We start from the raw sequence: 21,123 nt of genomic DNA, 5'->3' as shown, positions 1-21,123 counted from the left end.
GTACTTTCAAGTTAGAACAATACCACTATCAAAGTATATATAAAAATAAAAATTAAATAAAAAAATTACTTAGATTGCGTTAATTTAGTCTGCTCCTTCAAAGTTTCCACTTAACTGCATTCAATTTAAAACACTATATAGATAATGTTCTCTTTTTCTAATTTTTTATTATAATGGGCACTAGCTTATGGTTTTTATTTTAAAAACACTGTAGAAATGGTATTTATAAACGCTCTACAAGTAAGGTATCCAAATCTTAAGTTTGCAGTAATGTGCAATGCAGAGAGGGTTGGAGGAGGTTGGTCAAAAGAAATGAGGGACTCATATGGGACTCATGTGTATTGGGTATGACTATCTAAGTGTCTAGGGCATGCACTAGTTTGTTTTAAAGATCCACTCATGTCTACAAAAAAGTATCATTTCTACATTTGAAATATTCCTATTTTAGCACATTTCTTACCGGCCATTGTTAATAAATGTGCAAAAGATATATGTGGCACCGAGAGTTAGAGGTTTACCACAAATATCTTCCATCTAGCATATAAAAGGTCGTTTAATATATGACTATATACAAAAAGAAAGTTGAGATTTGTTGTGCCGACAATTGTGAAAAGTGTCACATATGTAGTGGAAGGTGCTCAATGGGATAGGTTCAATAATATGGTCATGGCTTGGAACCTCGATAAATTCTCTAACATTATAAAATCATTTGTAATTTTTGTTAATAGTGTTCGTGATATTTCGAAACAACAAACAAATAAGACTTTATTAAGCAATTGAATCTCGAAAGTAGAGGTAAAAGAAATGTATAAACATAGCTCGAAACAATATAGAATGAAAGTAAGTGATTTTCTTATTAAATAGTAGGGGGAAGGAATAAAATCTATAAATTATGTTGTCCAGTGTTTGATAATTACTCATGAAACATTAGATTTTTTAAGTGCTATTAAGGTCAATGAAGAAAATTCAAAGTTGTTTTAGTTCCTACAATGGGTACACCACATGCATGAAGCTTAATTGATGAAGTTTCTAATCATGAATTGATTTTCTTTTTCTTTGTTTCCCAACTACATATCACATTCACTGTTAAATAAAATAAGAATACCATGCATTCTTCAACTCTAATTTCTCATCAACTCATTTGAGAAAGTTAAACAATCTAATATTGTTATCCACTAAACACTCATATCATTCAAACTCATTAGAATTTCCTAATTTGACTTCACTAAACACATATATAATACCCACGTTGTACTTTCAAGTCAGAACAATACCACTATCAAAGTATATATAAAAAAAAAAAATTAAATCATAAAGTTACTTAGATTGCGTTAATTTAGTCTGCTCCTTTAAAGTTTCCACTTAACTGCATTCAATTTAAAACACTATATAGATAATGTTCTCTTTTTCTAATTTTATATTATAATGGGCACTAGCTTATGGTTTTTATTCTAAAAACACTGTAGAAATGGTATTTATAAACGCTCTACAAGTAAGGTATCCAAATCTTAAGTTTGCAGTAATGTGCAATGCAGGGTGGGAGGAGGTTGGTCAAAAAAAATGAGGGACTCATATGGGACTCATGTGTATTGTGTATGACTATCTAAGTGTCTATGGCCCTATTCCATGCACTAGTTTGTTTTCAAGATCCACTCATGTCTACAAAAAAGTATCATTTCTACATTTGAAATATCCCTATTTTAGCACATTTCTTGCCGGCCATTGTTAATAAATGAGCAAAAGATATATGTGGCACCGAGAGTTAGAGGTCTACCACAAATATCTTCCATCTAGCATATTAAAGGTCGTTTAATATACGACTATATACAAAAAGAAAGTTGAGATTTGTTGTGCCGACAATTGTGAAAAGTGTCACATCTGTAGTGAAAGGTGCTTAATGCGATAGTTTCAATAATATGGTCATGGCTTGGAACCTCGATAAATTCTTTAATATTATAAAATCATTTGTAATTTTTATTAATAGTGTTCATGATATTTCGAAACAACAAACAAATAAGACTTTATTAAGCAATTGAATCTCGAAAGTAGAGGTAAAAGAAATGTATAAACATAGCTCGAAACAATATAGAATGAAAGTAGGTGATTTTCTTATTAAATAGTGGGGGGAAGGAATAAAATCTATAAATTATGTTGTCCAGTGTTTGATAATTACTCATGAAATATTAGATTTTTTAAGAGCTATTAAGATCAATAAAAAAAGTCAAAGTTGTTTTAGTTCCTACAATGGGTACACCACATGCATCAAGCTTAATTGATGAAGTTTCTAATCATGAATTCATTTTCTTTTTCTTTGTTTCCCAACTACATATCACAGTCATTTTTAAATAAAATAAGAATACCATGCATTCTTCAACTCTAATTTCTCATCAACTCATTTGAGAAAGTTAAACAATCTAATATTGTTATCCACTAAACACTCATATCATTCAAACTCATTAGAATTTCCTAATTGGACTTCACTAAACACATATATAATACCCACGTTGTACTTTCAAGTCAGAACAATACCACTATCAAAGTATATATAAAAAATAAAAATTAAATCAAAAAATTACTTAGATTGCGTTAATTTAGTCTCCACCTTTAAAGTTTCCACTTAACTGCATTCAATTTAAAACACTATATAGATAATTTTCTCTTTTTCTAATTTTTTATTATAATGGGCACTAGCTTATGGTTTTTATTTTAAAAACACTGTAGAAATGGTATTTATAAACGCTCTACAAGTAAAGTATCCAAATCTTAAGTTTGCAGTAATGTGCAATGCAGAGAGGGTGGGAGGGGTCAAAAAAAATGAGGGACTCATATGGGACTCATGTGTATTGTGTATGACCATCTAAGTGTCTATGGCCCTATTCCATGCACTTGTTTGTTTTCAAGATCCACTCATGTCTACAAAAAAGTATCATTTCTACATTTGAAATATTCCTATTTTAGCACATTTCTTGCCGGCCATTGTTAATAAATGTGCAAAAGATATATGTGGCACGGAGAGTTAGAGGTCTACCACAAATATCTTCCATCTAGCATATAAAAGGTCATTTAATATACGACTATATACAAAAGGAAAGTTGAGATTTGTTGTGCCGACAATTGTGAAAAGTGTCACATATGTAGTGGAAGGTGCTCAATAGGATAGTTTCAATAATATGGTCTTGGCTTGGAACCTCGATAAATTCTCTAATATTATAAAATCATTTGTAATTTTTATTAATAGTGTTTATGATATTTCGAAACAACAAACAAATAAGACTTTATTAAGCAATTGAATCTCGAAAGTAGAGGTAAAAGAAATGTATAAACGTAGCTCGAAACAATATAGAATGAAAGTAAGTGATTTTCTTATTAAATAGTGGGGGGAAGGAATAAAATCTATAAATTATGTTGTCTAGTGTTTTATAATTACTCATGAAACATTAGATTTTTTAAGTGCTATTAAGGTCAATAAAGAAAATTCAAAGTTGTTTAAGTTCCTACAATGGGTACAACACATGCATGAAGTGTAACGACTCGGGTTTTTCGGCAATTATTAATTAGTTTGGTATTAATTTTCTAATAGAGGAATAAAATTTTATATTTTATTTTATTTTGTTGGTTTTCAAAAATGACTTTATGAGTTTCATATATTGTTTTGAACAATTCTAAATGATTATTATGTGAATATATGTGTTATGTGATTAAGTGATACTGGTGGAATTGTTCGATAATTAATTATAGTTAATTATGAATATTGTGTGATTATATTCTTGAGATTCGGTGTATTTTATTTCTATTGGATTGTTGAGTTGTGTTATCAATTCCCATTTGTTATGGATTTTATACTGATTGAATTGTATAAAATGGTGTATTACATATAAAATCATTTTTATCGCTTTTATAATTCCATTAAATATTTTTAAAGATTTATAAAATTCATAAAACGATATTTTGATAATTCTTCAGCTCTAAATGATTTCCCGTATAGATTGAAGTGGGGTCTTTCTATTTATTTCAAAAATGATCCAAAAATCGTGAAAATCATATTTTATTAGTTTTTAATTATGTTGAGATTTTTAAAATTATTTTGATATTTATCTGGATCATTGTTATTTGTGAGTTTGCTCGTTAATTTTGATTTCAGTCCGGAACCGGCCCCAAAAAGGGGGTACGTGGTTTGTTTTCAAAACGTGGCAGCTATACAAATTCAGTTGATTTCTTTTAAAACATCATTCTCCCTGCATCTCTTTTCTCTCAATCTCTCTCTCGCTCATCTCTCTCTTCTCTCCCCAGTCTCTCCCTCTCGCGCTCAACCTCTCTTCCCTCGCACTTCTCCCTGAATTTCTCTCCCGCGCTGTTTCTTCCTCTCCTGTCTTCCTTTCCCCTCGGTTTTCCGGCGTCGCCTCACCTCCGGGAATCGCCGCCGCTCTCCGCCGGCCTCACTCTTTCTTCCTTCCTTTCCCGAGTTGCTGCTGGGTACCGGTATTCATATATGTATTGTGCGTATATATCTGTGTGCGCGAGACTGTGGCTGCGTGTATAATCAGTGTGTGTATGTGTATTCGTGTGTGATTACTCTGTGTGTGTGTATATTCTGCGTGTCTCTGTGGCTGTTTGTGAGGGTGTGCGTTTGTGGGTGTAAATCGTGTGTGTGCGTATACAGTGCTTCGTGGGTGTGTGGGGCCGTGTTGGCCGAGTGACGACTACATGGCTATGTAGATTATTCGGGTGGCTTAAGTCTTGAGACTGATTTCCGATACGCTTATAATTGTTATTTCGATTGTTGGTATATTTGATTGGTTATTGGGTTTAGTTAGTATTAATAGATTAAGTATTTGAATTATTCGGAGATTGAATACTGGTTTGTTGGGATTGTTGTGACGATATGATATCGACTGGTAGTCCGATAAATAGAGGAGGTGCTACCCGATTTTTAAATAAAATTTAGATTTTTAAAATTATACGGGGGCGTATCCTATAATTATCGGACTATTAATCGAATTTACATAGTTACTGATTTGTGATATTTCTATAAAATCTATAAATAATATTTATGTGATTTGGTAGTAATAGCAGTAATACATAGCATTATTATTGATGTTAATGTGTGAAACTGTGTTTACTTGGTAATTTTGGGATGTCGAATATTAATAAATATTAGTATTATTCTTTATTATTATTATTATTACTTTCACTAGTAGTAATAATAGTAAATAATAATATTAATAATATAAATATGCGATATCTTAAATAGTTATAATGCTATGCTTATTTACTTTAACTTGTATATATTTGAATTGAATAGTATCTAGATTGAGTATTATGGTAAGTGGTAAGTAAATGTATGGAAATATGTGATACCTGCTAAGTGCTACGTGTTAAATGTTAGAGTGTTATTCTTGATAGTATAATGTATTAATATTGAATTACTTTCCGTTTTAAAGATAAGCTGTTAGTTTGTTTCAATCATTATGTGTTTAGGTGCCGCATGTCTGGGCGGATTATTTATCATTATGTGTTAGATGCCGCATGTCGGGGCGGGTACTTTTCTTATGTGATTTACTGCATGTCGAGGCAGATTTTCTTTATATTAGTATTTTATTTAGTGTAAAGAGCTTGATTTGATTGATTTGAAAACAGGGGGATAGTCCTATTTACGAATACTTCATGCCGAAATTTTCTTTAGAAATTAAGTTCATTCTGTCTATAAATAGATATTTGACAGTTAATAGCATTATATTATAGTTGGATGGAATATGTATGTTTCTTGATTATGTGGTTATTTGTCTGACTGATCCAGTGTATATATATTATTATGTGGATGTCTATATGTATTTTTTTGTTTACTATATATGGATATGCGAAGGGTAGTTAGTTTCAGATTCTAATAGCATTTAGTAATTAGTTTCGTTTGATCCGACGATTGAAGTATTGTCTTACTGCCGTACAGAGTCGACTGGGATGTTCAGAAATAGTGAATAGTATCGTGGAGCGAGGCTGGCATAAACCAATGAAGTGAAGCTGTGCTATGAATATTTTATTAAAGTCTGTCAGAAACTAAGCAGAAGGGAACAGTTCAGTAGATAGTACTATTAGAAATCTGAGTTAGACACCAGAGTTAAGGCAAGTATTCTTATTCAACTTCTATATTTAAAAGCAAGTTCTTAGTTTCTTCTATTTACTCAAGAATGATTTTGAAACTCTTTGGAGTTCTTTATTGGTAAACGTATTCCATGGCTTATTTTTGTCCTAGTGGCAATTGGTTATTTTGTTCAATATTCTCTTTGATATTATATCTTTTAAGAATGTTGAACATAGCCAACTATATATGATTTCAAACTTGGTTAACAGTAAATTGTGGTATACAGAGGATTACTATGCAGGTTTTGGATTTAAAAAGGTTGGATACCTTTTTGGGTTTGGTAACATGGAAATGATGTTAAAAGACTTCTAATATAGAAGTATTATTTATAAACTGTTAACCAATCGGAATTCATTTGCTGGACCGTGGTGCCGGTCGTGGTTACTTGTTACATTATTTTAAGGCCAATGTGTGCCTTGGGCCCCTTAGTTCTTGGGATAGGTAGCGCCCTGTCCCGGTGCTTGATGCTCGGCTGATCACCGTGTCAGCACCACGCACCGTAGGCGAATGATTTTTCACAGAATAGTTTTAAATGATTATATTCTCTTGTAATTGCCATACTTTTATAGAATTATAACTGTTGTTCTCCGTTGTTAAAAATACCCGGCAAGTTACATACAAAATCTGATATATTTCATTCTCCTTTTATTTATTACAACTGTTCATTCATATACTTGCTGAGCATTATTGCTCACCCTTGCTATTCCTTTTAACCTTTTCAGCTAGGGATTAAGATGATTCGTTTGTCAAGCTGCGCGTAGAAGTAATGCTAGGCGAGATTGCCAGTGAGATGTCTGCAAGAATAGTATGGGTTAGAATTGTTCTATTTCAGTTATTGTATAATAGATTTATTTATTGGTTATCAGTTACTCTTCTTATCGAGGTTTAACTGATAATGTAGTTTAAGTTGTAATAAGATTTGATAGTTTTTGGTTTCTGATTTCAGTGCTGTAACCTATTAGCGATCCTGTTGTTAGGGGGTCAAAGTGGTTTTGATTTAAATCTCTTTTAAATGTCCAGATATTTTAAATATCTGTGTTACCTTCTTCCGCAAATACAGGTTTTTAAATGATTTTCGTTTTAGTGGCACCAAATCCAGACACCCGGATTTTGGGGATGTCACAGTTGGTATCAGAGCTGTAGGTTATAAGTTATTGAAATCAGAATATAGGTGATTCTAACAGGTTTATAGAAAGATGTGTTTAGTGTAACCTCACATAGAGGTAAGTTAAGACTATTGGATGTAGTCTTTGTAAGTAGAACTGATATTGTGCTAGAGTATTGATTTGAGTAATCATTTAATATATCCTAGTTTTCAGTCTAGGAGCAGTGAATTTGGATCTGAGGAGAAATATGATAGAATACCTTTAGTTTCCAATCTTTCAGAGCTTGAGCTTGATTTTTTAGTAAACAGTGCCCGCTAGACTCGGGGATTGACTTGTCTAGTCTAGAATGTTGCTTGCCATTTGTACCACTTCTAGAGCATTAGTTAGAGGGTTATCTATTATTTCTTATAGAGATATATAGAATAAGTTTGAGATTTGTTGGGTCAGAGAGAAGCCAAGTGTTGAATTATTGATTGAGAGTTTATATAGAATTCACGTTATCCAGGAGTAGGTTAGAACATCAAAACTATGTGCTGATGTTTATATAAAACTCGACAGGACTTCTGCCTAACATGGATATCAGTGATGGAATCTTTGGAGTCAAATATGAATCAGCCAGAACATAAGTCAGTGATAAGTACGAACGCCAAGAAGAATCGTTAGAATCGAAACGAGCCATTAGAAGAATCAATCAAGAAGATAGCTCTGAGAATCTTGGCAATACCTTCCACTTTATTGATTATTTTCCTAATCAGTGATTTGTTTCAACGTCTCTTTTACAAAGATTTCCTTAAAATTCATATATTCTTTCTGTTGAGTTATAGGAGGATGCATGTATATTCACTGTATTTTTTTTATTATTCTTTTCATCAAAATTAGCACCTTTGGAATATTATTCGATTTTGATCCAAGGTGTGCATCAGATTGATTCGTCAGGATTTATCGAAAGACGATGATTATTTACTTGATTTTGAATCACTTTCACATTTTTCTACTCTAACTGAGATGAACAACCCTGCCTATAGGGGACACAAGGACTACCTGTCTGTGTGATAGGAGTTTGATGGGACGCCATCACCTGTATGTTGTAAATTACAAGAAGGCTAATTACCTTTAGTAGTATCTTTATTTAGATACGCAACATTAAGTTCTCTAGATCATATTGATCTCTCAGTAATTTTTAATTCCAAATTAGTTTTTCTCTGCAAAATCATACTATACCCTTTGCCTTGATATCTAAAATCTGATAAATTCTAAGATTCCATGATTCTTATTTTTCGACCAATTTTGAGGGTATGCCAGCTAAATTTGAACGAGCTAATGCAACCAATACATTTCAAGATTTCGCATATAACTACAACTACAGAAGCGGATCACGATGCTACTTGCAAGCAATAGCATGCTCTAGTTCTCTCTTCGCTGATTCCGAGGACAGAATCCTTATAAGGGGGGAAGTCTGTAACGACTCGGGTTTTTCGTCAATTATTAATTAGTTTGGTATTAATTTTCTAATAGAGGAATAAAATTTTATATTTTATTTTATTTTGTTGGTTTTCAAAAATGACTTTATGAGTTTCATATATTGTTTTGAACAATTCTAAATGATTATTATGTGAATATATGTGTTATGTGATTGAGTGATACTGGTGGAATTGTTCGATAATTAATTATAGTTAATTATGAATATTGTGTGATTATATTCTTGAGATTCGGTGTATTTTATTTCTATTGGATTGTTGAGTTGTGTTATCAATTCCCATTTGTTATGGATTTTATACTGATTGAATTGTATAAAATGGTGTATTGCATATAAAATCATTTTTATCGCTTTTATAATTCCATTAAATATTTTTAAAGATTTATAAAATTCATAAAACGATATTTTGATAATTCTTCAGCTCTAAATGATTTCCCGTATAGATTGAAGTGGGGTCTTTCTATTTATTTCAAAAATGATCCAAAAATCGTGAAAATCATATTTTATTAGTTTTTAATTATGTTGAGATTTTTAAAATTATTTTGATATTTATCTGGATCATTGTTATTTGTGAGTTTGCTCGTTCAAATTTTGATTTCAGTCCGGAACCGGCCCCAAAAAGGGGGTACGTGGTTTGTTTTCAAAACGTGGCAGCTATACAAATTCAGTTGATTTCTTTTAAAACATCAATCTCCCTGCATCTCTTTTCTCTCAATCTCTCTCTCGCTCATCTCTCTCTTCTCTCCCCAGTCTCTCCCTCTCGCGCTCAATCTCTCTTCCCTCGCACTTCTCCCTGAATTTCTCTCCCGCGCTGTTTCTTCCTCTCCTGTCTTCCTTTCCCGTCGGTTTTCCAGCGTCGCCTCACCTCCGGGAATCGCCGCCGCTCTCCGCCGGCCTCACTCTTTCTTCCTTCCTTTCCCGAGTTGCTGCTGGGTACCGGTATTCATATATGTATTGTGCGTATATATTTGTGTGCGCGAGACTGTGGCTGCGTGTATAATCAGTGTGTGTATGTGTATTCGTGTGTGATTACTCTCTGTGTGTGTATATTCTGCGTGTCTCTGTGGCTGTTTGTGAGGGTGTGCGTTTGTGGGTGTAAATCGTGTGTGTGCGTATACAGTGCTTCGTGGGTGTGTGGGGCCGTGTTGGCCGAGTGACGACTACATGGCTATGTAGATTATTCGGGTGGCTTAAGTCTTGAGACTGATTTCCGATACGCTTATAATTGTTATTTCGATTGTTGGTATATTTGATTGGTTATTGGGTTTAGTTAGTATTAATAGATTAAGTATTTGAATTATTCGGAGATTGAATACTGGTTTGTTGGGATTGTTGTGTCGATATGATATCGACTGGTAGTCCGATAAATAGAGGAGGTGCTACCCGATTTTTAAATAAAATTTAGATTTTTAAAATTATACGGGGGCGTATCCTATAATTATCGGACTATTAATCGAATTTACATAGTTACTGATTTGTGATATTTCTATAAAATCTATAAATAATATTTATGTGATTTGGTAGTAATAGCAGTAATACATAGCATTATTATTGATGTTAATGTGTGAAACTGTGTTTACTTGGTAATTTTGGGATGTCGAATATTAATAAATATTAGTATTATTCTTTATTATTATTATTACTTTCACTAGTAGTAATAAGAGTAAATAATAATATTAATAATATAAATATGCGATATCTTAAATAGTTATAATGCTATGCTTATTTACTTTAACTTGTATATATTTGAATTGAATAGTATCTAGATTGAGTATTATGGTAAGTGGTAAGTAAATGTATGGAAATATGTGATACCTGCTAAGTGCTACGTGTTAAATGTTAGAGTGTTATTCTTGATAGTATAATGTATTAATATTGAATTACTTTCCGTTTTAAAGATAAGCTGTTAGTTTGTTTCAATCATTATGTGTTTAGGTGCCGCATGTCTGGGCGGATTATTTATCATTATGTGTTAGATGCCGCATGTTGGGGCGGGTACTTTTCTTATGTGATTTACTGCATGTCGAGGCAGATTTTCTTTATATTAGTATTTTATTTAGTGTAAAGAGCTTGATTTGATTGATTTGAAAACAGGGGGATAGTCCTATTTACGAATACTTCATGCCGAAATTTTCTTTAGAAATTAAGTTCATTCTGTCTATAAATAGATATTTGACAGTTAATAGCATTATATTATAGTTGGATGGAATATGTATGTTTCTTGATTATGTGGTTATTTGTCTGACTGATCCAGTGTATATATCACTACAAAAAAACAGGACAAAACCGACCGCCAAAAACGGTCGGTTAAAAGAATAAACGGTCGGTTTAAACACTAAAACCGACCGGAGAAGCTGGTCGGTTGTAACCTGGTCGGTTATCAGCTATTGGTCGGGTTTAAAGACGAAAACCGACCGGAATGTCGGTCGGTTTTGCTTATTTAAGAAAGTCGCTACCTGGGCCCTGTAGCAATGCCATCTGGAGCCACGTGGACGCCACAGCCACGTGTAAACTAAAACCGACCGGAGTCGGTCGGTTTTTCATGTTTGACCAAAATATGGTCAATCGATATAAGAATAATATAACCGACCGTATGTGGTCGGTTATAATCTGTTGACCAAAAAAGTCAAATTTGTTGGGGGAACTAAAACCGACCGTCGGTGGTCGGTTAAAATATCTTGACCAAAAAGTCAAAGTTGCTGCAGCTCACTAAAACCGACCGGGGGTGGTCGGTTATAAACGTTTGACCAGAAAAGTCAAACTGAAAACAATGACCTTATAACCGACCGCGTTCGGTCGGTTTCCCATAACCGACCGACAGGACATGGTCGGTTAACGACCAGAACGCTTGCAGGGATTAAAACCGACCGTGTATAACCGACCGATCAGCCAAAGATAACCGACCGAGAAGTAAGCAATCGGTCGGTTTTCTGGCTTTTTTGAATGGTAACCATGGTCGGTTATGTATACGTCGGTCAGTTTTGTCTGTGAATTGAATGGTAAGGACGGTCGGTTTTGTCTTAAGTCGGTCGGTTTTCTGGGTTTTCTATCAAAAAAAAATAATCCTGCTGTTTCTATATACTGCCATACCTGCTACCAACAATCAACAATATCCAAAATACATAAACCATAACACCATATATAACAACAAAATGTACCATAACTACAATCCCAAACATCAAACTTATAATTGTCTACAAGGGCAAAACACAAGCATTAACCAAATTCCAAATCCAACTTAAACACAATATTCAAAACACAAATATTCAAAAGCCAAACTAATCTAATGTAACATCTGAATCGGAAGCAGCTCCATCCGCAGCGGCAGTAGCACCCGCTCCGGAAGCAGCACTAGCATCCGCTCCCGAAGCAGCACTAGCATCCGCTCCCGAAGCAGCACTAGCATTGGCACCCGCATCAGCACCAGCTTCGGGTCCCCCGCGTTCCTCCTCCGACAGCTCCTCTGGATCAGTATAATCCTTCTCCGCTGCGAGTCTGCGTTCCTTTTCCTAATTGCACATATAATAGACAATGACAACCAATAAGAAAATAAGCATACTCGATCAATACAAGTAGATAACAAATATGAATTCGTACCTCTTCAACCTTCCTTTCCATTTTGAGGAGTATATCCTCGACCATCGACCCCACAATGTGTACCATCTCCCCACCAATCATAGAATTCCATTGAACCCTTGTACTTGGATCGGCAGCTGGATCGGAGGCCTCTAGTGCGGTTTTTGCAAAATTCGCGATCTCTTCTTCAGACATTTGTCGCTGAAATTGAAGGGGGTTCGCACGGACCTCATTGAGCACATTGCGCACGACCGAGAGGTACACATTGTCGGGAATGACGGCTTCTTGTCTCTGACCGGAAGATCCACCGGCTTCGCCTCTTGTTGAATCCCTGTAACGTGAGGCAAGAGTCGGAATAAGTTGACTAGCACGAGCCTCGGGGAATCCAACAAGGTAGTCCTTCTTAGGCTTTTTGCCTTCGGGAACTCCGGTTGCTGACAACCACCATTCCAAGGGCTCGTCTCTATCCCCTGTTTGTGTAACCGACACCGGCCTGCTTTCTAGAATAGAAGCATATCGTGTCTACAGAGAAATGTGCATCAATCAGTACATTAAACAACTTAAAAAGTAAAATGGACATTGAAACTTTAAAAAAAAACCACAAGACAATCATTTAATTACCGCTATGGCCATTGCAGCAGGCGTGGTATACACGGGGTGCTCGGGATCACTTCCAACCCTTGTATGCGTCCGGTTCCATACTTCAAGGCGAGTTGGATTCTTTCCACGTTCCTTCCTTTTCATTTCCTTCCAAAAACAATTTAAATCATCAATATAATATATATGTGAATTAAATCTTAAAAGTGAAATTAAGGTGTGTATGATAATAGATATTTATATATACCTCCTTCACTTTATTAAAAGACCGGGCACCGGCACTATGCAACCGCTCGACGTTCTTGCGGTTCGTAGATCCAACGGATGACCTATGCAAGTGCCCCTCATTCTTTTCCCAATAATTTAATAAATCCTTCCAAAAAAGTTCAGACCAATATCCAGGTCTTAAACTCAATTTTGATATTCCGCTTTCCTTTGATTTTTGCTCAATATTTGTCTTGAGCTCATTCAACGTCCTCTTTATTGTGTTCTTGATATGCTTCTCAATTATATTTTTTGCTTCGGACCGGCTTTGTCCCTTTTGTTGCTTGAAATATAACTACAATTATAATAAAATGAAGATAAATTACATACATATGGTTAGACTATTTACACATAATACAAATAAATAAAAAAGCATGCATACAAATCACGATGTGAGCATAAGAAGAGTAGCTTACATTAAATTCCTCGACTACGTGTTTTAGCCATTCACCATCATGTTCAACAATGTCGGTGAACGTGTAATGTCCAACGGGCCACCTTTCACGAACAATAGCAAGCAAAGTCTTCTTTGCTTGATCATCTTCAATACTACCAAAATGTGAAAAGAGATTATATGTACATATATATGTATGTCAACAAAATTTAAACAAGTGCAAGATACATATATATATATATACAGATAGATAGATATACATATATATATATATATATAAGTTACTACAAGTAGACTTACTGTCCTCCTGAAATATTGATACGGATTGGTTTCGGAGGGACTTTTCCAAACAAACCGGCTGAATGGGATCGTGGCCTCCTAATTACCCTTCGTCTTGGAACTTCCTCTTCATTCGGATTCTCCCCGCCTTCATCCGAATCAGTTGGCTCATCACGTATAGCCAAGGTGCTAGACTTTCCTTTACCCTTCCGAGTGGAAGTTGTCTCCTTGGCTTTCCCTTTTCCCTTGCCTTTGGTTGTCTCCTTGGCCTTCCCCTTGCCCTTGCCTTTTCTTGCCATTAAGGCAATGATCATCACCACAAGGATGACAAACCACCACAAGGTGCCCTAATCAAACACCATAAACACCATTGGTTAGAATATGAATAAAAAAATAATCGACTTTAAATGGAAACTACAACCCCTTTATGAATCAAAATGCAAACCACAACCCCTTAATTATATCACATAAATTTCATTCACAACCAATTATGCAAGCCACAACACCTTATGAATCGACTCATTTTTGAACATATAAACGCCAAAATGAATGAAACCACAACCCCTTATAAATCAAAATGCCAAAATACAAACCACAACCCCTTAATTATATCACATAAATTTCATTCACAACCAATTATGCAAACCACAACACCTTAATTATATCAAAATGCCAAATGCAAACCACAACCCCTTAATACAAACACAAAACCAAATTCCAAGCCCTCCTTATGAATGTGAGTACAAACTAAAAATTACAAAAATATAAAAACAAATAAAAAACAGAGATTTCCAAACTAACATATACAAATTAACATATACAAACCAAAACGGTCATATACAAACTAAAACTAACATATACAAACTAAAACTAAAACATATACAAACCAAAACTAACATACACAAACTAAAACCTATTGTTTTCATTCTCATGACATAACCGACGACAAGAACTTGCATGTATATTTCCAAACTAACATATACAAATTTTATATACATACAATGCATACATATAAAAGCTTGAAAACTAAACAAATCAAACAAATTGAAGTTCAATAGAGCTCTATACTAACACAAATTTAAGCTCTATACTAACACAAATTAAAAGTTAGGAGAGGGTTTCGGATTCTACCATTGAAGAGGATTTTGGAGAGGGTTTCCGATTCTTGATTCTTGCCGCCATTGCACTTGATTCTTGCCTTGAAAGAGTTAGGAGAGGGTTTGATTCGAGTTTGGAGTTTGAAAGAGTTTGGAGAGGAAAGGGGTGCAGAGTACTGTCGTTCGTGTGAGAATAAAAGAGGAAAGGGGGGCTTTTTTTTGTTTATATACTGACGCACCAAAACCGACCGGCAATCCGGTCGGTTTTGACCTGGAAATCTGTGCAGTACCATCAAACGACGTCGTTTCTGTCGCGCGGGTGTTTTAATTTTTCACGAAAAAATTCATTTTCCGCGTAATTTTTCAAGGTCGGTCGGTTTTACTGTATAGTCGGTCGGTTTTGTGTTTTTGGGAAAATATTTTATTAATTTAATATTTTGTTTATATAAAGTATTATTATAAAAACGTTATAAAAGTGTATTTCGATTCATCGAAATCATCTGAATTTTTGTGTCGACGTTGATGAGATTATTTTATTAACATCCGTACGGTTGGATCGTTTAAATAATAAAACATCAATTTTTGAATAATTAAGAGTGAACGAGATAATTCAAAATAAGACTTCTGGTATATGATTAGTCTTCTGTTTAGGGGATCCATACATATAAGAATATTTTTTAAAAGGTCTAAAAAATTAAAACATCTTAGTCAAGTTTATAATTAACATGTGTGACTTCGTAACGTGAAATTTAGTCGAACCGGGTTTTTTAAAAATATTTTCTTAATTTAAAATTTTATTATGTATATTTTCACAATAAAAAGGTTATAAAGGTGTATTTCGATTCATCGAAATCATCTGAAATTTTGTCTCAACGTTGATGAGATTATTTTATTAACATCCGTACGGTTGGATCGTTTAAATAATAAAACATCTAATTTTTGAATAATTAAGAGTGAACGAGGTAATTCAAAATAAGACTTCTGGTATATGATTAGTCTTCTGTTTAGGGGATCCGTACATATAAAAATGTTTTTTGAATTGTCTAAAAATTTAAAACATCTTAGTCAAGTTTATAATTAACATGTGTGACTTCGTAACGTGAAAATTAGGCGAACCGGATTTTTTAAAAATATATAGGGAAAGTCGGTCGGTTATATTTGCAATCGGTCGGTTTTCTGCTTTACCGAATGGTAACCGTGGTCGGTTATATTTGCAATCGGTCGGTTTTCTGCTTTACCGAATGGTAACCGTGGTCGGTTATATAGCAGTTCGGTCGGTTTTCTGCGTATTGAATGGTAAAAGCGGTCGGTTATGTGACTAGTCGGTCGGTTTTCTGCGTATTTTAACAAAAAAAACAAGGTTTTGTTGTTTCCTTTCTCTGCCTTTACCTGCGACAAAACCAACAACCATCCAACAAACTAACAAATCAATAATCAATAATTTCATGAAACTAACAAATTAATAATCAATAATTCAACAACATCATAAAATATTCAATTATATTAATCAATTTCATCAAATCCATCATCATAATCATCCTCTTCTTCATCTTTGTCTTCTTCTTCTTCTTCTTCTTCTTCTTCTTCTTCTTCTTCTTCTTCATCATCATCCTCTTCTTCATCTTTGTCTTCTTCTTCTTGTTCATCTTCTTCATGTCGAACGAACGGTAAGGAACCATATTGTGCAAAATCAACAAATATAGAGAATGCACTAGTAGCATTTGATCTATCTTCTTGATAAGCTTCTTCAATATCATTTGATATTTTGATAGATTCGCTTATCGGACGACTTTTAGACTTGACGACCGTAAAATATTTGCCATGTGGATTCAATACACTGGGAGCATAGTAAACCTGGGAAGCTTGACTAGCCAAAATAAAAATCTCATCCGACTTCAATCTTGAAGTAATATCCACGGTCACGACCCTATTTTTATCAATCACAACACCATTTCCGACACTATCAAACCATATACATTTGAATAAATATACATAATTTCCTCCTCGATAAATAAGCTTGACAATTTCCTCCAATTGTCCATAATAATCACTATTGTTATCATGTGAAGTGCCCTTAACAATGACACCGGAACCGGAAGATGTTCTCGTACAAAATTTGTATCCATTGACTTTACAAGTCTCAAATGTCATTACCCGCATAGCCGGTCCCTCAAACAAATATTGAAGAAGAGGTCGGTTTACATCATTTCGTCCAACCTAAAAATATTAAAATTATATTGATGAAATATATTCAAATTTCAAAAGAAATTGAAAAAACAATATATACCTTTTTCAATAACCAATCTTTAAATCGGGTCTTTATGTAACAATCTAATTGTTGAGGTGTTGTCTCCGGACGTTGACTCATAACACGATCTGTAAACCGCCTGAAATAAATTATAATAAATAAATTAAAATAAATTATCAATAAATTATAATAAATTAAAATGAATTTAAATAAATTTAAATAAACCTAAAAAATTATAAATGATACCTTAGATAAGGTTGAATTTCTGGAGAGTTTAGAAGTACATATTCTTCTGCTAACTTTCGCTCTTTATCGGTCAAATAACGACTTCCCTCTTTACCAAGACATTCAATTGGATATTCAAAAACTTCTAATTTTCGGAGCCATCACCATCAAAACGAGCTTCATTGCGACGTATTTTATTATGAATTGAGTCCGTGGCAAAGTAGAAGGAACAAAAATTAAGAATCTCCTCTTCCATATAACGTTCGGCAATTGAACCCTCGACTCGCGCTTTATTACCAACCTTTTGTTTAAATTTCCCTAATAACCGTTCAATTGGATACATCCAATGCCAATAAGCGGGTCCCGCTAGTCTAATTTCTTCTGCTAAATGTATTACCAAATGCTCCATCGAATCAAACCAAGTCTGAGGAAAAATTGTTTCCAATAAACACAAAGCTCTAATAACCGATTTCGTCATTAGATCCAAGTCGGATCTCGTAATCACAGATGAACATAATTCTTGAAAAAAATTGGAAATCATTGTCAAGGCATCCACAATTGGTCCCGGTAGAAGCTCGCGAATTGATAGAGGCAACAATTTTTGAAGGAAAATATGACAATCATGCGATTTAAATCCAAAAAACTTACACTCCTTAGCATTGCAACAACGAGATATATTTGAGACATAACCGTCTGGAAGTTTCAACGACTCAATCCACTGACATAGAAGTTTGAGTTGTTTTCTACTAAGAGAGTACGGAGCTTTTGGTTTTTTGCCATTTTCATCAATCCACAAATGAGGCAACACACCGAAGTGTTTGCAATCCGACCTTGCCTTGTGGTGATCTTTTGACTTCTTGCCCCCAACAATGGTAAAAAATATGTTCTCAAACACATTTTTTTCGGTATGCATGATATCAATGGAATGTCGCAAACTATGTGAAGACCAATAAGGGAGATCATAGAACATCGGGGCATGAGTCCAATGATGCTCAACCCCATATCCATCACTTCTTTTCTTTTTGTTAGTCTTTCCGGGTGGTGGAAAGTCTATGCTATCAATCCAAGTTTTAACTTCCTCCCCGGATAAGCGTCCACGCCACAACCTTTTTTCCGAATGGTCAAACAAGCTACTCTTCTTACGCAATGGATCATTAGGTTCAAGAAAAATTCGGTTAGTGCCATGAAAAGAACATTTCCCAGAATGTTTTAACTGAAACCCCTGCACACTTCCCAAACACACTGGACATGCAAGCTTTCCTTTCCCCGACCAACCACTTACCATACTCATGGCAGGAAAATCACTGATTGTCCACATAAGAGCCGCTCTCATGGTAAAATTTTGTTTTAGAGATTGGTCATATGTTTGCACTCCGGTATACCATAATGTCTTCAATTCATCAATGAGAGGTCTAAGATATATATTAATATTTTTCCCAATACTCTCCGGACCCGGTATAATATCCGTCAAAAACATATACGGTCTCTTCATACACATGGACGGCGGAAGATTATACACAACAATTACCACGGGCCATACACTATATGTTTTGTTACCCGTATTCCCAAACGGGTTGAAACCATCGGTCGCAAAACCAAGTCTTACATTACGAATTTCTTGAGCAAATGATGGATATCGGAGGTCAAAATTCTTCCATTCGTCTCCATCCGCAGGGTGAGAAATTTCTTTTTCATTGACCTCTCGATTTTTGTAATACCTCATGTGGTTGGATGTATGTGCCGACATATATAAGCGTTGCAGTCGGGGAATCAAAGGAAAATGTCTTAAAATCTTTCTCGGAATTTTCTTACCATTTTTCCTTGATTTATCCAAATATCGATTACAACTACATATATCACACACAATTTTATCTTTGTCATCTCCATAAAATAGCATACAATCATTCTCGCACACATCAATTTTTTCATATTCCACCCTTAAACTTTTCATAACCTTTTTCATCTCATAATAAGACTCGGGTAATGTGTGCTTTTTTGGTAACACGTCCATAATGATCTTAATCAAACTGTTGAAGGCTTTGTCACTACAATTAGACGCATTTTTGAACTCCAACAATTTTGCGGTAAAACTTAATCTTGTAAATTTTGTGCAACCGGGATAAATAGGAGCACCATTTTCAACAATCGCCTTATAAAATTCTTTAGCACTATCATTAGGAGCTTCTTCAACATTAGTAGTACCCGTGGTATCATAAAATTCATGATTCGAACCGGCAAAATCATGTAACATGGAGTTGATATCAACATGATCATCTACTACCCTACGACATTCTCGCGTTTCACATGATTTTCGCTTTTTATTTTTTTGCGAAACCTCTCCGTGCGAAGTCCATACCGTATAACTCTCCATCATACCCTCGGATATCAAATGAAACCGAACATCATCTACCCCTAACCAATTCAAATTTTTACAAAGCTTGCAAGGACATTTCATCATACCTCCCTCCATTTTCAAGCTTGCAAAATTCAAAAATTCCTCTACACCTTCCCTATATTCTAAATTAAGAGTAATTTTATCTCGTTGCAACCGGTTACTAATCCAACTTCGATCAAGATTTGTCATCTACATAAATATATATACACACCACGCACGTATGTATTAACATAACATAAAACATATACACATTACAAATTATCCAAGAAATTTATATAAACAACATTCATACAAATTATTCTCAACAAAATAAATAAAAATCACAATGTGATCATAATTAAGAAGAGTAGCTTACTTTGTTTTTGATAATTGATTCCTTCCTTTCTTGTTCTTCTTTTTCTTCTTCTCCTTCTTTTTCTTCTTCTCCTTCTTCTTCTTTTGATATTTGATAATTTCCAAGCTTTGTTGTATAATGAAAGTGGAGAGTAGTTTTTAACTTTTTAGCTCACACAAAACCGACCGACTATCAAAAATAAACGGTCGGTTATGTCTATTTAAACAAAACGATGTCGTATCACTGCTAAAACGCACCTACCCGCCGTTTTTTAAATAATAAAATATACAATGGGGGTCAAAACCGACCACCGGGTGGTCGGTTATGTTGCAAAATAAAACGAACGTCCGTTTCTGGTCGGTTAACGAGCAGAACGCTACTTTCCCAGCATTTAAAACCGACCATATTAAACCGACCGCCCAAAAGCGACCACCAATTCGGTCGGTTTTATTTTGCACAAACGACGTCGTCTTAGCACTTAGCCAAAATAAATCAAGAAATAAAAATAAAATAATCAAAACCGACCGAGGTCGGTCGGTTTTATAGTATGCAAACGACGTCGTTCTTCGGTGCCGCAGAGCATTCTCAAGACTTAGCCAAATAAATCGATAAATAAAACTAATAAGAACAAAACCGACCACCATATCGGTCGGTTTTCTGCACTTGATTATGCTATAAACGGTCGGTTATGACCCAATCGGTCGGTTTACTGAGTTACGGCAATGGTAACCTCGGTCGGTTATGACTTTAGTCGGTCGGTTTTGTCGCTTAAATTTTAAAAAAAATAATTTGACGGAACTGGTTTTATATCAGAAAACTCATAACAAACGCAACCATTTATTCACAAGTCGTCTGATAAAAACCAGTCCCGTCATTGATAACTCCCTAAAAAATTGTTTAATCTTCAAAATATTTCAAATTAAAATTTATGCGAACAACAAATTAAACTCACACGCTTTATAAAATCAAACTCAAAAAAATATATCAAAATC

At 34.5% G+C, this 21,123-nt stretch overlaps 2 protein-coding genes and 1 long non-coding RNA gene across 5 annotated transcripts; 1 reads left to right on the top strand and 2 right to left on the bottom strand.

Moving 5' to 3' along the window:
• The first annotated feature begins 4,211 nt into the window (after positions 1 to 4,211).
• On the top strand, positions 4,212 to 7,104 carry LOC135149720 (uncharacterized). 3 transcript variants are annotated; one of them, XR_010287895.1, is made up of 3 exons: positions 4,212 to 4,496; positions 5,948 to 6,120; positions 6,862 to 7,104. It is a non-coding gene; the product is annotated as an uncharacterized LOC135149720 (long non-coding RNA). The 3 variants fall into 3 exon arrangements; XR_010287894.1 differs by having other exon boundaries at positions 4,213 to 4,473; XR_010287893.1 differs by having other exon boundaries at positions 4,215 to 4,479.
• Positions 7,105 to 11,876: 4,772 nt separating this feature from the next.
• LOC135149719 (uncharacterized) lies at positions 11,877 to 15,687 on the bottom strand. Its single transcript, XM_064085531.1, has 7 exons — positions 14,964 to 15,687; positions 13,854 to 14,179; positions 13,576 to 13,708; positions 13,143 to 13,454; positions 12,920 to 13,045; positions 12,320 to 12,820; positions 11,877 to 12,231 (listed from the first exon to the last, which is right to left on the bottom strand). Exons 1-7 carry the CDS (start codon positions 15,012 to 15,014, stop codon positions 12,001 to 12,003), a joined length of 1,680 nt encoding a protein of 559 aa, XP_063941601.1. The 5' UTR covers positions 15,015 to 15,687; the 3' UTR covers positions 11,877 to 12,000.
• Positions 15,688 to 17,547: 1,860 nt separating this feature from the next.
• On the bottom strand, positions 17,548 to 19,986 carry LOC135149447 (uncharacterized). The gene has a single exon (XM_064085176.1). The coding sequence runs from the start codon at positions 19,984 to 19,986 to the stop codon at positions 17,548 to 17,550; it is 2,439 nt and encodes an 812-aa protein (XP_063941246.1).
• Positions 19,987 to 21,123: the final 1,137 nt, after the last annotated feature.

This window comes from Daucus carota, chromosome 9 (genome assembly GCF_001625215.2).
Source record: "Daucus carota subsp. sativus chromosome 9, DH1 v3.0, whole genome shotgun sequence".
Classification (NCBI taxonomy): Eukaryota; Viridiplantae; Streptophyta; class Magnoliopsida; order Apiales; family Apiaceae; genus Daucus; species Daucus carota.
This window is presented reverse-complemented; position numbering and strand designations above follow the sequence as displayed.